Source organism: Melospiza melodia, chromosome 1, assembly GCF_035770615.1.
Source record: "Melospiza melodia melodia isolate bMelMel2 chromosome 1, bMelMel2.pri, whole genome shotgun sequence".
NCBI classification, from domain to species: Eukaryota; Metazoa; Chordata; class Aves; order Passeriformes; family Passerellidae; genus Melospiza; species Melospiza melodia.
The window spans coordinates 89,685,787-89,702,388 of record NC_086194.1 but is presented as its reverse complement, the minus strand read 5'-3'; the positions used below and the strand labels follow the sequence as shown (position 1 = coordinate 89,702,388).

At 42.8% G+C, this 16,602-nt stretch overlaps 1 protein-coding gene across 2 annotated transcripts in view; it reads right to left on the bottom strand.

Moving 5' to 3' along the window:
• SLC22A23 (solute carrier family 22 member 23) overlaps window positions 1-16,602 on the bottom strand; it is a 108,905-nt gene that overhangs the window by 82,379 nt on the left and 9,924 nt on the right. For both annotated transcript variants that reach the window (XM_063161392.1, XM_063161385.1), the window contains exons 2-3: window positions 8,534-8,637; window positions 3,158-3,312 (exon numbers count right to left, since the gene is read on the bottom strand). In XM_063161392.1, coding sequence (XP_063017462.1) covers window positions 3,158-3,312; window positions 8,534-8,637 — 259 coding nt within the window. The remainder of the gene's footprint in view (window positions 1-3,157; window positions 3,313-8,533; window positions 8,638-16,602) is intronic.

Genomic DNA, 16,602 nt, shown 5'->3' with positions numbered 1-16,602 from the left:
CTCTTAACCTGTCTTCCTCCAGTCTGTACTCTCTTCTACGTTTAGCTGCTGGGCAGGCCATACATGCCCCCCAAGCCACATGGCCAGAGCACTCCTCTTCATCCCTTCTCCATTTCTCTCTCCAGGATATTTTGCCAATGGTCCCAGCACCCTCCTCCAGCAAGAGGTGGCCCATTACTGCACTGTACCCTCCTGGGAAGAGCTCACTAAGGATTCTTCTTGGTCCCTGGCCATACAAGGTGTGTGCTAACTGCTGAGAAGCACAGGAACCCATGAAGACTGGTAGGAAAACCCGTTTCCAGGCAGGAAAACACTTCTGGAAGACAGTAAATGCTCCTCCTGTTCCACATCAGCATGAAAGAATGCATTTCATTCTCCTGGATGATGCAAGGACTCACAGCAGCCAGGAGGGGAAAGTCCTGGGCTCATTGCTCCTCTGCTTCCCCCTCTCACAGCAAGCACCATCACCTGCACAAAGCCTGTCTCTTCCTGCAGCTTCACTGAAAATTTCACCTGAAACACCTCTTCCAACAAAACTTTGGCAGCTGCAGGCAAAATTTCAGTTTAACAAATCAACATCCCAAGGTAGTTCCCTCAGATAAGCCCTGAGCAGCTCCAGGCAAGAGGAGGCTGTACTTGCAGGCCATGAGAGGTGAGCTCAGCACAGCACTGAGGAAAACCCATAGAGGAGCACAGCAGCTCCGTGCTGTCCCTCCATGGAAGGCAGGGCTCGTCCCTGGCACACTCTGCACCATGGATAACACACTAGGCTATGAAGAAGTGTGTGGTTTGGATGGTGAAGGCAAGTCAATCTCAGCAGCTCTGTGTTTTAAAGACAGCACTTTGGTGCTCTTCTCACTCCCAAAGCATCCTGAACTGTTATTTACAATTTCCCCCAGGCAGGCCATAAATCCAAGCACAACTAGCAAGCTCAACACAGTGTAAAAGGATCCCAGAGGCAGACTAATTACCATTGCAGGCTATGCAAGCCTATGCAGTTTTCTTCTGCACAGTAGCTTTGGAAATTTTGGCTAATGGCTGCCACTAACAGGTCAAACTTGCCACTTTCTATTGTTCTGTTCAGGGCAGCCAGCTGGGAGTTCAGGGGCAACAAATCTCCAGGGGAAGAAATCAAGGCCATTAAGGGAAAGGGAAGAGAAGCTATGAATCGTAAGAGTACTTCACACACTTTTCTGATACCAGCAGGAAAGATAGTAGTAAGTAAAGACTGAGAGGAAGCCTAAGAGATTATATGATAACTAAAACCAAAACCACCACCAAACAGAAAACCCTACAACTCCCATTCTCTTGAGACTTTAGGGGTTACTTCTCTCCAAGCACTCTATACCAAGGTGAAAACTTCCTTTTTGTTTACATTATTTAATACAGTAAAAACTCACTCCCCTCATCTCTCGAAACAGAAGGTCAGAAGATTTATCAGAGGCGCAGGTGCTGCATCTTTCACATTTTCTCACCCCCACAGAAGTGTGCTGATGTTCAGCCTGCAGCTAATTTCACACAGATCTCTCCTAACACCTACTAGCTCTGTTTAGGCATTGTCTATCCAGACAGCAGTGGTTATAGCAAACACCTGAATTTTAGAGGGGGTGGGGATAAAAGAGCAGACTCAAATCATTGCTTTGGACCAAGTAGTGCATGAAGCAACCAGAATATGCCATTTTCTGAATGAAAGCCTGGGCTGATAAGCTATTGTCTGGTCTAAAGCAACACATACGCTTTTTCACTTCAATCATAAAAATGTCCAGAATCAAACTTCTACTTAGTCAGCATTTCCCCATGAAAATCATCAGTAGCAATCTCTTAAAAGTTAGAAAAAAAAAACCCTAATCAAGTAAGACAAACTAACATGCTCCATCTGGGCTGTGAAAAATCCTGACAAGCTGATTATCCAGCTCAACATCACACTGGTAATCGCTGAAGCCCATGGGAACCACACAGGTTAAATTACTTCTGAATAAAAGTGTAATGTCTTCAGTGGTAGTTTCATTTTTTGGTGTAAGATTCTCACTATAGATTATATGAACAAACGCAAGAGAATTTAAAAAACCAAGTATCTTGGGTACCATATCAGGTATAACAGTGAAGTGCAATACAGAACCAACTCTTGTCTGTTGCAGTCAGGCCTCTTTCCCCATGGCACAGACCAAAAATAAAACAAAAACTGTGGAACTTAACACTACAAAATACTCTGTGCAAAGTAGGATACTGTGCTAAATCTCGATGGGTTAGATACCATCCACAATAGGAAGTAAATAAAATTTTATGAAGATCCGTACAACAACTTCCAGGATATAATTAGATAATACTTTTCCAGAGCCATAATAAGGAGGAGAAAATTTTGTGTTTTCTTTGGTTGATGTGGTGCTACCTGTTAATTACAAACAGCCAAGGAAGCAGAAGATGCTCTCTGGAACATATCCAAGGGACATAGATAGGCTGGTGGCATTGTGGATGCACTCTCCAAAGGCAAGGCCTCCAGAGGGGGTTTTCAAGTGTTCTGGCCACAAGTTTACTACTCAGTTCAGACAGGAGCATGTAGGTATTTCTTACAAGCTTTCCCTCAAGTTTCTCTCAGAGATTGCTTTCCTCCTCATGAAACAGACAAAAACAACAACAGCAACATCCAAACAAAACCCAAAATTGCCCAACCAAAAAATAAAGAGAGCTGATAAAAGGATTTCAGAGTCTTCTAACATATTTTTGCTGTAACTTTACAATCCTGATGCAGGGACACAGGATATTTCTGCAAGTAATAGAGGAAGTTCTGAAAAAGTGCCAGAGTACAAACTGCTAGAGGCAGACAAAGTGGTCTCCCACAGAGCTCAATACTGCAGGGTGAAATCTACTCCCATTATACATTATGGCTATGACCCAGGTAACTTCTAGGTTTAAAAAACAGCAGACAAACCCAAACCACCTTATAACTTCTAAAATGAACTCTGAGACAGCTTCACAGACTGCTTTGTAGCAACCTAAATAGACAGCTGCAAAAATCCTCCTTAGAAAAATGTGGGCTAAAGTTTTTGCAATCAATATGACTCAGGTTTGATCTGCTTGAACAAAAGCAGGAAGCCAGAGAGCAGCAAAGTCCATACTCGATAAAACCCATTTGTATGGGCGGTGAAGGAATACTCACGCAGCGCGTACAGGGAGAGGACTATTCCAGCCAGGCAAAATCCCTCGAAAAACCTGAGTGTGCTGAACATGGTCACATTCACTGAGAGTGCCACAGTCAGTCCAAATATCAAAATGAATATGACAGAGAAGAGCAGTACAGGCCGTCGACCAACCCTGAAAGTAAGGAAGTATGGAGAAACAGTGTTAAAAGCCAGGATAATAATGCTGGATCATTAAAACTGGCAAAGAGGGGAACAAGTCAGGCAATCCCTTCCAAATATTGCTACCCATTTTTAACATTTGTTCCATTCTTCTCCTTTTTTTCTTACTAAATCCCAGATTTCTCTGCCAGCTTTGCATTGACAAGTCCATCTCAGAAAGGATTAAACAGAGACAGCACGTTGTATTGGTGCTTGATTTAACCAGCCTTTTCGAACAACAAAGATAAATCTAGGAACTACTGTAAGCCCAGAAATAAGTCCTTTGGAGAGGGAAATCAACTTCTCAGAGTTCTCTGTAGTAGCACAGAAGGATATATTATATATTTCGTGGCATAATATAGTTTTTGCTGCAGAGGTTTCCTCTTCCCAAGAGACATGTGCCTTTCAGTCTCATCTACAAGAGCAGCCAGCTCAGAAAACTACTTTTCTTGGTCTCATTTGTTGAGGAGAAGCCTAACAAACATGGACTGAACACAAAACAGGGCTCAGGTCACTCCACTGAGCCTCAGAGAGTCAATAATATAACTCACAGGAAAATTGTGAGCTCCAAGTCCCTCCACTTTGTGCCCTCATAGCCGTTGGAGAGACCCACAAAACCAGCCTGACTGGAGGGTAGGGTGAGGAATAAATCACTTCAAAAACCATTAGAGGTAACAGGGGCAGAGGACTTGCAGCCCTCCTTTGCAGCTGCAAGCTGTAGTTGCATGTATTGGTACAGTGCTGACGAGGAGGAAGAGTTATGCTACCACTGGATGTGGGGGCAGCCACTGCAGAATTTGGCTCTTTCATGTCCAAGGAATATGACATTTTTAACATCTCTTTTTCATATGTTTAGTGTTTATAATTCCCTTTTCTCTCCCCTCTTTCTATGCAAGGAGAATGATATGAAGCACCAGAGCACATGGCTATTTTTAAGCAAGAATCGGATCATTATGTGGAGATTTCCAAAATTTTTCAACTTGTCAACTCCCACAAGTTTTCCAGTGGAACTGAGGATCCCTTTTAGTCAGCTCCATATGCCATTTTCACAAAGAATACATGAACTTGCTTTTCGTAGGCAGCTTTCACAGACCCATTCAAAGCAGACTGTCAGCTGCAAGCCAGCCATCAGGTTGAATGTCAGCACAATAAAGAGCATTTAAATCTCACAACTCAGTCCAGTTTCACATGCTGTAGCATTTCTATTCAATTATTTCAGCAGATTGTCACCAGCAGTTATAAAATACATTATACATATGCATTCACAATTAGAACTTTGGATTTTGCAGTACTTAAAATAAAATAAGGAGTGAAGGGCTGAAAAAGAGACATCATTATAATTTTTTGCATTTTGGGAACTGGAAGAGTGGACCAGTCATCAGTCAGGCTTTTCCAAAGTCACACCTGAGAAAATTGGAGTTGTCATGACTCCTTGGATGAAAACAGGCTTATTATTATTTTCAGCTATAGTATCACCTGTGAGGCCCCTCAAAGATTTAACTGGCTGGCATTAGTCATTCAAAGCTTTTAAAACACAACCAACATGAAGCTGAAGGAAGCAAGGTCAAATCAGGCTGCTCTCCTTCAGGGAACAAGCACAGCCCACTGGCAGGTGAGCTGCAGTGGGGCTGAGGGTGGGAACACAGCACCACTGACTCTGTGATGCACAGCACACTGGGGGCATGCTGGACATAGGGAGTGGCTGCTGCCTGTGCTTCAGATTTTGCATTTATGGAACACAGCCCTTGGGCAGGGAGGGGAAATACCTCATGTAAAACCTTGAATACAGAAAAAAAAACCCCTGTGAACTTAGTGTTATCAGCTATTTGCACAGACTTTTGCAGCCCCATTTTTGTTATGCCAAGCTGTAATTCATACCAATTAGTATTTGTGGAAGTGTTTTGCAGATGAAAGGCATTATGCAAACACTCAGAATTAGGAACTTAATTCTCATCACAAGCCTGACCTGCCATTCCCTGATGTTGATTGAAAAAGACCTCATGCTTGGCATACTTCAGTTCCCTTCTTCCCCTCCTCCCACCCCTTGTACTCAAGGTTACCCATCATTAGGACACAGAAGTTCTTCTACCATTATACAAGTGACACAAATGAATGGTTGCTGCTAATGAAAAAAAAATCAAAATCCAAGCGCCTCTTGAGCCCATAAAAACCAACTGAGGCCAGAAAGTCCCTCTAAAAAGAGGCATTTCCTCACAAGCACAAAACTAGTCATCTTCTTCACCAAGGCATGCAGCACACTTCTCAAAAAACTGAAGCTTCAGGGCAGCTATCAGCCATATATTTGGTGATCCAGCAGTGTTTTGACAGGATGGTGTCTCAGAGCATAAAAAAGCGCCTTTTATATGCAGACAGAATTATCTGTCTAACAGTACATGGAAATGCTTGTGAGAAATTAAACTATACACAATTTCCCTGGAAAAACAGCCCCAGGATGCTATCTGCTGCCATCCAAACTGTTCCAGAGAGAGATTACTGTAGCATAGAAGTCTCCACCTACAGTGCACGCTGCTATCTAGATCAAATGCTAAATGCTGCCTGCACAGGTAAATAACCAGGGATACAAAGCAACCCCAGGCTTTTGAAGAATCTGCAGCCCCCACACGGTATGATAAGCAAATACATCAAAAAGATATTCCTGATGTCGGAGTTGCCCTGCAGGGGGAGAGTGACTGGGCTGAGGAGAAGAGCTGCTCTTCCCACACTCCTACACATGTCACCCTGAGATAACCAAGCTTTGCTCTCACTGCTGGTCAAGTTGCCCTTCCCATGCCATTCTTTGCAGGCCCTCTCTTGCCGTTGGGACTGGAACTACTCAGAGGCTCCAAAAAGTGTCAGAGCAGGAGCAAAGCAGGGGCACTACAGGGCAATGAGAGGTACAGACCTACTGTCTGTCTTGGTGCTACATGAACACCGTGCCCACCTGCTCCAGGAGGAAACTTTCCGCACAAACCTCAACAGGCTCTGTCCAGAGCAGGCAGAATTGCCAGCAGCACTCTCTGCCTGTGGAACAAGTGACTTATTCAGGCACTGGACACAGCTGGCCTTCCCACAGCTGAGCATGTTTGCAGACCTTCCTCCTATAGATTTTCCTCACAGAGCTGTCCCAGTGTGCACACCTACTGTGTTTTGAGCATGGAGCACTCAGTTTACTTAGCAAATTGCCTTAATACACTCTATGCTTTGGCCTCATTCAGCTTTAAAAGCTTCTTTCAAAGAGGAAAACAAAGCCCCTAATGGCACAAAAACCCCAAAACATCTTCTAATTATCTGAACTGGAGAGTGCTATATAAATGAGATGAAAACAGAATTTGAATTTTTATAACACATTTTATGCATTACTCTGTTTACTCTCCCTGGTTCTTGCTTGGGAGTGACATCTTTTTTCCTTAATTTTCTCTTTCTATCAGGTACAATCTGTACAACCCCACACTTTAGCAAAAATTCAAGCTGTGATTAAATAGCAAATTAAATTCCATTTGGGTCTACTTTTACCAGCCCCAAATGCTACTGCTAAACAGCAAAAAACTTATTGAGCACAGGAGTTCTGCTGTGTCAGGGGCATCAGCTGGCAATGTGGACTAAACAGGAGTATGAGGACCAGCTTTGGTGGCAGCAAACCATGTCCATTCTAGTCATCCACAAAAGGGTCACTGTTCCCTCCAGCCACCAAGTTACCCTTTTTCTCCTTTGCACCACAGCTGGAAACCCATTCTCCTACATTCACTAGGCATTTCTAGATATTTGAAAATCAGGGTAATTTTATGCTGCATTAGCTCAGCTAAGCAGCTTGCAGAGGGGTCCAACAAGCTCATGGGGCAGCACAAAGTACACACTGGGGACAGAAATGGATGGAAGCACAGGATGCTCCTTTTGGTGGCACAGAGCTATTAAATCTGCTTACTGCAGTTCTCTCTCCAAGCCAGTGCCTTAGGCAACAAGTTGTTCACTTATTTGTGGCTTATTTGTCAATTATAGCAGCACTTTCCTAACTTGGTAATAAGTCTGCTTTCTCTTCACTGATTCCATTTTAGGAAAGCCAAGCAAGATCCCTCATTCATTTCCCCTCTATACTTTCTATGGATTCTTGGAGCCCCATTTTACTGGGGTATTTTAATCAAATTCAACTGTATTTCATGCATGCTCCCTACTTCACTGAAAAGTCATGATTTGTGTCTTCCCCAAAAATTTTCAGTGACTATTCAGGAATTAAGATGCAATTTTGCTAGGAATGCTTGATCCAAATTACTGCAGTGCTGCAGGGGGCCTTTTCTCTCCCAGCTGGCTGGCGAGTTGCTGAGGTTTTATAAGATTTCCCTAACAGACAACTCTTCTTCTTTTCCTGTTTTAATGAATGGCAAAAGAGTTAACTTGGGGCCATTAAAAGCACCAGCACTGGCAACTGTGCTGGAAGGCACTGAAGTGACTGGGACAGCACTGCAGAGCTATTGTTTCAGGTGCTTCAAGTTTCCACTGAAATCACTTGAGTCATCCATGTAATTTTTCCTCCAATCTTCAGCAGTACAAGACCACCTTTTGAAATTAAAGCTGAATCCTCAGCATCATTGGGGTATCCAATAATGTTTTAACTGCCTCAATTCAAGGAATTATGATTTACTCTTTTAAAGCTTAATACCCCAAAACTAGCAGCACGTAAGTCAGCGTTAAATCCTTAACACTACATCACAATGTTTGCCTGACAAGAACTCTAGAAAAAGAACAATTGAAAGGTTTGCAAAAAATGGCCTTCAACTCACCAAAATGTACTGTGCAAGCACAGGATTGACATTAGTCATGCATTCAGTGAAGTCAATGCAGCTTCCAATTTCTTTTGGTCCTCTTGCTTCATTAAGAAAACGAAACCCAACCCTAAACTAAAGGCTTTGCTTGTATAATTAGAAAATACTTAATTCTAGACTAGCTTTACGGCTGCAATAAATTGTGTCGGTGGGAAACAAGTAAGCCAAATATCAAATAGTTTGTGCTACTGAGCTTGATTTAAATTACTCAGGAACAGTTAACACACTTTTACACTGTTTGTCCATCATGATTCTTTCAGAGCCTTAAAAACCATTATGCAAAGGTTCCTAATGAATATCAAGCAGAAGGCACTCAAAACAATATTTAATACTGTTATTTATTTATAGTTGCATCGCATTAAAAGATTTTTCACTTACCAGTCGGCTATACATCCTGTTATCAAGTGGCCAAAGATTAATCCTACAAGCAGGGAGAACTTAGCAATGTGGACTTTCCAGGCAGAATCACAAACAAGATCCCACTGGAAGAAAAAAAAAAGATATAAATAAATTGAAATAAATTAGTACCTCAGATGTGTTTAAACATACTAATACAGTGTAGAGTTTTTTCCAAAGGTAAATCCAAGTGCAAGGAAAAGGCAGAGGAAAGCTTTCCCTGTCAAGTCTAACCCCAGACCCCAAGAAGCAATGCAGAGACTCATTTACCTCAGTGAGTTTTATCAGATCCTTAATCATAAGATGGCAATATCCAGCACTCAAGGGTTCCCCTCTCCAGGCCACAGGAGGTTAGCCTCAGGGGAAATCTCCATCAGACCTGTACTGGTGCTGCTGGAGCATCTCTCCATCCCAGCCCCAGACAGCTGTTACCAGAGCCCCACACAGCCCACCAGCAGCAAACCCGACAATTTAAGACCAAGTGCTCCAATTAACCTTCTCAGGGCTGCTTGGAAACATGGGGAAAAGCAGCTCCTTTGCCACAGAGCCCTAATGGCCCTTTGCTCCAGGCTCTCAGTGTCACAGTGCTTTCGCTTGCAGAAAAGCATCTTGATTTCCCTAGGTGGTGGAAGGGAGATGAAGACTGAATAAAGGCACAGCTTGTCAGGACAAACTCTGGTATGGGGCCTGGCAGAGCAGCTGGAAGTCCCAGTGCAACTTCTTGGGACAGCAGCCCCACAGGGACTTTTCACAGCTCAGAGACCAGACAGGATCTGAACCTCCACCATAAAGCTGTGCTAATACTGAGATTAACTCTTCTGTCCAAAGAAAGGGGAAATGGACCATTTCAGGCAACCTGGCACTAGGGCACTGCCTCATCCCCATGAGAAAGGTAGGAACAGCAAGGTTTCTAGTGAGGCTTCCCTAAACTCCAAGTCATTTTCCTTTGAGGCAGAGGAAACCAGAAGAACCAGACTGCATTCCTGGCTTTAGCCCAACATCCTCATTGCCCTCAGACATGAAATGTAATCTTTCTTATGTGTAAAGTGTGGATAGTTACTCTTATACCCTTGAATAAGTGTAAGAGGATATGTTTGCCCGTGGTTTGTGAAGTGTTCAAATATTGATGGTAATGGCAGCCACACACTTTTCATGACAAATAAGTACAGCTAACTTTGGAGAGTCAGATCCTCCAGAACTGAAACTTTGCAGAATAAATGGCTGTTTGTGTGTAATGTAATAGTAGCAGCTCTTCTGACACCAGTAACTGAGGTTTCATAGCCAAAAACACAAAGTAAAACTATGCAATTTATTTTTAAGTCAGATGCAACTTCAAAAAAAACTCCCCTCAAAAGAGTTCAATTAGGTGCACTGCACTTTTAAGCATTTCCATGATGCACAGCCCTTCCACAAACAAGGCAAGACTCAGCCCTCTGTCCAACGCCACAGATGTCCTTGCTACAATATACACCTCTCCAAGAGGTATAGCAATTTTGTGGCTGAAAGAAATGTGCCAGCACTCAGGCTCAGGCTTTTTGTTTAAACTAAATGTACTTTGAGTTCCCCACTCATGATTTGTAAAAGTTGGGACATATATGTCTCATCTTTCACCTTACAGACTGGAGGCACTAAAGAACCATAGTATGAGAAAGGATTTTTTCCACCAGATAGCTATGAATAATTTGCAGTAAAGAACTCAGCAAGGCACTGTGGATTGCTCTCCAAAAATGTTGACTTTTCAGAAGCAAGTAGAGGATATGCAATTACTAATACTAGCAATTCTAGAACCAATCTCCAGCTAGCAAACAAAAATATCTGCCCAGACAAGTTACAAACAAAACAAAATTCAGAAGGTACATCTGAGGCAGAGGTAGGCTTTAAAATTCTCCAGATTCATTTTCACAATCCAGAAGGTGTATATGCTGCTTAAAATTGATAAATTCATTTTTTGGTAGATAAAAAAATTAAGTTTTAAAAAAATATTCATATTTATACAAGAACAGATTTAAAAATTCAAACATTTGTTTTTATATTAGTTGATGTCAGAGGAACAGTAGTGTCCTCCAAGTGCAAAAAGAAAAGGGAGATATCATGGTGCCTTTCCATTTTCACAGCTTGCTGCTGCTAGCCAGTGCTAGCTGGCCCTTACACAAGTCCCAGGCAGGGAATGTGCAGGACCAGATTACACAGAGGCAAAGGCTCCTGGCTGGAAGAGCCAAAATCTCATCAAGGGCTGTTGTGAAATTTCAGTCCAGGACAACAGATGTCAAACCCCTCTGGCACACTGGCACAGAGAGCAAGAGTTTAGAAGCAGGAGAAAAGTCAGTCTATCAGCTTGTCCTTCAGTGGTGCCCAAAACACACCCACTCCTCTGATTACTTATCTGCAAGTCATCCCTTGTTTGTTTGTTTTTGAGGCTATTGTCCAACTCTCCAGCTGCTCTGAAAACAAAACATCTATTTCCTTGCAAGCCCTGCATCTGGCCCTTTCCTGCCCTCTGCTAAACCTCACTGCAGGCCAGCAGAAATCGGAGCTGATTCTCCTCCACACGGGCAGACTCCTGACAGACCAGGCAGCCCTGACCTTCCCAAAACACCTCCCTCTGCAAAACCCTCCAAGCTTGTAAATACACAAATAGGGAAACATATCAACAGTTGCTTTAACACACAATTCTGGAGAACCTGCCATGGCCCCAAATTATTTGCTCAGTACTAAGACCTGAATTATATCCTGGGTTCTCCTCTGGCAGCTGTCACAAACCAGAGAGAGGTCACCATGAAGCAGTTACCCAAAATAAATTTGGCAGGACAGTTGTCGGTGCCACCAGAGCATTCAGCTTGCAAAGGGAGATGAGAATAAGGAGAAAGAAGAAAAATGGATGCTGGAGTCAAGAGCAGCCTCAGGTAAAGATGACATTAATAGGACAAAATACATATTTAATGGCAAGCATATCATCCCCACATATCTTAACACAGCGGCAGAGCAAACCAGCAGAGCTTTGTCATGCTGAAAGCACAGAGATTTTGCCAGAGACCTGTGTTCCCCCTTTCATTCCCCATGGAAAAGCCCCATCTTTGAAGAGCTAGAAATAAAGCAGGAACCTTTATACAACATTAGTGCTGCCCCTCCCCTCACACACCTGGGCTCAGCAGAGCAGAACAGAGCTGGCACATGCCCACATGGCACAGCTGTGCCCAGAGACACGGCAGGTCCTGCTCCCAGCACCAGTAGTTTCATCCTGCAAAGATGACATTTAGATTTGCTCCAAGGAGAAAGGAGTGACAAGTTCCCATGTAGAACAAAACACTGGGATGGGCAGAGCTGGTGATATTTCAAGTGGCACTCCAAGTAAATCTGCACTGGGAGATTGTTTTGGCAGGAGACTGGACAGTAATCCTCTACCACCACTTGTAAAGGGTAGATTAATCTGTTACAAGCAGGGAAACCATTAAATCCTATAACTGCTCTGGCTGAATCCCCTGGTGTCCCACTTGGGAGCTGACAGTGTCAAGCCTGATGAAAGAATGCTTCTAACCTTTCCTGGGATTTCTCTGTGCCCCTGAGTTTTCCAAGTCTTTCTGTCCTCCCAATACAAGAAAGAGATCAGATAAAGTGACTTGCTACACAAAAAGAACTGCATTGTTATGCCAAAACAAAAATAACTATATGTAAAATATGTTGGTGGAAAAGGAACATTAAAGAGCAAAAGCTTCCTTTTCATAACAGTACAGCAACATAGAGAATTTGCCACTTATGCAGATGTGCAATGTATTGCAAGTGATTTTTTCATGTTGTGGCAGGGTGTTTTGGTCAAAGCTGAAGGAGTCACACCTTCAGGAGCCTAATGTTCAACTGGTATCAGTGAGTCACCACCCATGCTCTGACTCACTATAATTCATGGCAAGATGGAGGACTATTTAAAACATGGGATGCTTGGGAAGGCACCTGGCAAAAGGTAACACACCCAAATAGGAACCATCTTGTAACTTCTTTACAAAGGGTGAAAATCTGGACAGGGCTCCCGTGGTGCATCACTATTTGCACTGCTATAAGTTATAAAAGTGAAGTCTGCTGCATGCTTGTAACTACAAACACAAGCTGTGTGAATTAAGCACTCTAGTCTCAAAAGCCCTTGCACTCCAGTGACCATAATGCTGTCTGTAGTACCCAAGCACACTGAATACCCCCTGCTAACAGGTAATCCCTGTTGAGGATTTAGATGATTCTACCTTCATTAGATATGATAAGGTGGTGAATATAGAACCAGACAAAGGCAGACTCTTCTGTCCTAAAAAGGAGCAACGAGAAAGCAGGAGAGATTCTCTGGTACAACACTAACCCAGAGTGTGGCACAAAAATGCCACGAGAGGGGCACTGGACACACATCCCCACTTCCCACTCTGTGGTTTCAGAGTTTACTTCCACTGCTCAATGCCCAGGTTGCTGCTGAAAGAAAGCATCCCCTTTCCCAAACAGGCGGATGGCAGCTCTGCTGTGACTGCTCTCTGCAGTGTTTTCAGCAAGAAGACACCAGAGGATCATCAGAGCTGCTGCCTTGGAAGGCCCTAAGCCTGTCAGCAGGAATGAAGCCGCAGCCTTGCTCCTTCCCCTGGCTGCTGTGCCAGCCTTCATACTCCCCATCTTGATGCCTCACACGCCCCTTGTGACCTCCCAATGCCCTGAGTGAAGGTCACACTTGGGGAACCCTGTCCTCTATCTATCATGTATGTCACAGCACCATCAAACCCGGCCTGGGGAAAAGCCACCAGCTTGCCTGCTCATCCGGGAAAGATTTTAGGACCAATAAATGAAAATAAGAATCAATTCTTCATCAATGAGGTATGCTGGGTCTCACGTTCCTTTGTTCCTCTCCTTACTGTTCCATCTTTTATAACCAAACCCTGTCAATTTACTCTGCACTAGAACTAGAATCCATCTTGTATGCAAACACCTTACCCAGTGAGACTTTAAATTTGTGGTGCCTTCATGTTATCTTACAGTGTTCTTTTTCCTGAAAAAACTATCTTACAGTGTTTTTTTCCTCAACAATCTGAACCAAAGTTAGTTTTAAAATAATAAAATAATAAAAAATACTGTTCTGTTTCACATACAGTATACATTAAAAAAGGCAGAACAGTCTCCGAGTACTTATTCCTGGAGGAAAAGCTCCAAGTCAGCAGACCAAGTGCTATTTAAAAAAAAACCCAAAACAAATAGGAAAGCAAAGCAGTCAGTAGTTCTAATACAATATACCTACCAGTAATTCCTTTCCACAGAACTGAATAATCTGAGTAGTACTCATAATTACAGCCACAGGACAGCACTGTACCAAGATTTCCCTCTAGACTGCTAAAGGACATAATTTCCCTCTTCCCTTTCTCAGCCCCCTGCAAAAATTACACTCTGTCAGCATTTAATCCTAAAGAAAGTGCATGAGACCCAGAAAGTGGTGTGATGCTCAACTCTACAGGAAATAAGTGTGCAGTAAAAACACACAAGGGAGGTTGGAGAAGAAGCCTCCCAGAGGGATGCTCCAACTGCAACACCAAAAGCTGGGGGGGGGGGTTTAGTGCCATAGGCATCTCTGTATCTCCTTCTCAGCCATGGCAACATGAGAGCATTTAAACTATTTAACCTTCAGGGTTCAGAGTAAGGGTGCCTCTCCTTGGAGTTCACAGCTGGGAAAAGTACTCCTGATCTGTATTTTAAGTGTCAATAAAGTGTTCTTGAGAATACATGGCATTTTTGTGACCATCAGTACAATCAGCTGAGTGGAAATATCAAGATCACATTTGAAAATAAGAAAATTAGGTAGAGTAAAACACTAATAGAATTAATCCTGGAAGAATTGAGAAGAAGGTATAAAAATTAATAATTTTATCTTTTTTTTTGCCAGCCACATTCAGAACCAAATCTCCCCAAACAACAACTTTCTTATGTTTTTCATCAGACACAAATGGACTGGAAACCAGAAGAGTCATTAAAAACACAACACACAAGAAAAACAACAAACCAGTTATTGAGAGGTTTTGTTGTTTGTTTTCTTGGAACAGCCACTCAAATAAGCCCACACCACACCTACGCTGGAACGCCTCAACCCAAGACACAGTCAACACCTGACTTTCAAGCTACTTCCTCTCCTATGATGCTAGAGCTCTGAAAGCCAAGTACATCTAACATTGCCCAGCTTTATCATAAGTGGATGCTTTTGCTGAGATCTTTGAACAGTGCCTAAGCTCTCAGAACCTCAATACTTCGAAACAAAATTTTTACTGAGCAAGTACTCACTGGTATTTTGAGAAGTTCATAATCATCCAGATTTGCAAGAACTTTTACTCAGGTGGCAAGAGGAATATTGCTGGTACCACAGTATGAGTTTTAGCCCAACATCTGCCTTCTTCCTACTCCTAACAAACCTGGGGTCCCTATCACCATACACTGGAGCTTGCTAACTCAACAGATGCAAGGGCTTGTTTCCTTCAGCTTCTTTCCCAATTTGTTTTTCTTTACAGTGGAAACAACGTTTTCTGTACTTTTCACTCTCAGAAACCAGTAAACCATTTTTGACCACAGCAGACACCTGGCAAGGAAAACTGCAGCCCAGAAAAATGACTTGTGAACAGTGCACACAAGGTCATGTACACAGAAATTGTCAGATTGCTTTAACTACGGATATGGCTGACCACCTGGGCAATGCACCATTTGAAAAGTAAAACAAAGAAACAACTTTTGATACTACCACAGGGACAAAGGTTTTGAGGACATGGGGAGGGAGATGAGTGGGGAGAAAAAGAGGGGGTGGCACACGAGCCAGGGGACATGTGCTTAGCTGTCTTCCAAGAAAGATATAATTAGATTGTGCAGCATAATATGAACCATGAAAACAGCTTCTATCCCTACAAAATAGCACAGGACTGCATAGCCATGGACTCCACAAGTTTCCTGAATGGTTTCTGAAGTTTATCATAGTTTAAGTTGCTGAAATACATCTCCTTCAAAACCACAATTTTCTGATATGCATGTCTTAGCTCTGTAATTTCTGCATTAATTTTTAAGTGCATATTTTTTTAATCAGATATTTCAGCCTTAAAAATAAAGCACAAAGGCTCGGTGCCACGCATTAGTGTGTGAGCACTGATACAGAGCACAGCAGCACTTCCTCCTGGTGTGAAAACTTTGACTCTGCCATCATAATGGGAAAGCTAAGGCACAGGTTTCCTCAAGCTGCTTGAAACTGGAGAGGCAGAGACACAGTGCCTCTTATATGAATTACCTCAGCTTAAGCAGGCTGTGCCCACTGTGCCCCACAGGAAGATGCTGTCCTGCTCACAAGCAGCATGTGTGGGGCTCCATTCCCCCCCCAGGCAGCTGAAAGGCCTTTTTAAAAGCCTTTCAGTCATGGCTCACCTTTAAGGGACATATCTCCAGCTTGAAGAGAAGGCTCAAGCAACACTGCAGTCACAAAACAAGCCTGGAATTTCAAATATGCAAAAGGACACATATTGACTCCATTTCAATGCCAGTAAACTAACTTGGAAAAGATTTTAAATTTAGTGTTCTGCACTAAATCGTTCCTTAGCCTATGCCATAGCTCTCAAGCTCTCCTCTGGGCACATCAAGAGACTCCTAAGACAATGCCCCCTGAGACAATGCAGAGCTGAAAAATTTCATCTATCCTTCAACTTCACACTTTAGTCAGGAACAATTAGCTCTTTTATTCCCAAACTTGCTTTCATGACAGATTTGGTTTTTTCCCCATTAGGAGAGGGAAGAAGGAAGTTTGCTAAGTAAATAATAATTGTTAATATGCTAATAATTAAAATATGATTTGTTAATCATATGACAATCTTCTGAATACTCAACATGATTAAATCAACTTTTGTAGCATCCACGTACCACCCACTTCTCCATCACTACTACTTTTATTTTCAGTAGGAGTTCCCTTTATTCTGAGACATTTAGATCTTTTCCAGCCTTCGCCATCCACAGATTAGTCAACTAACTTGTTTCTCAGATGATGAGATCTACCTAATTTTTCCCAACTCCATAAT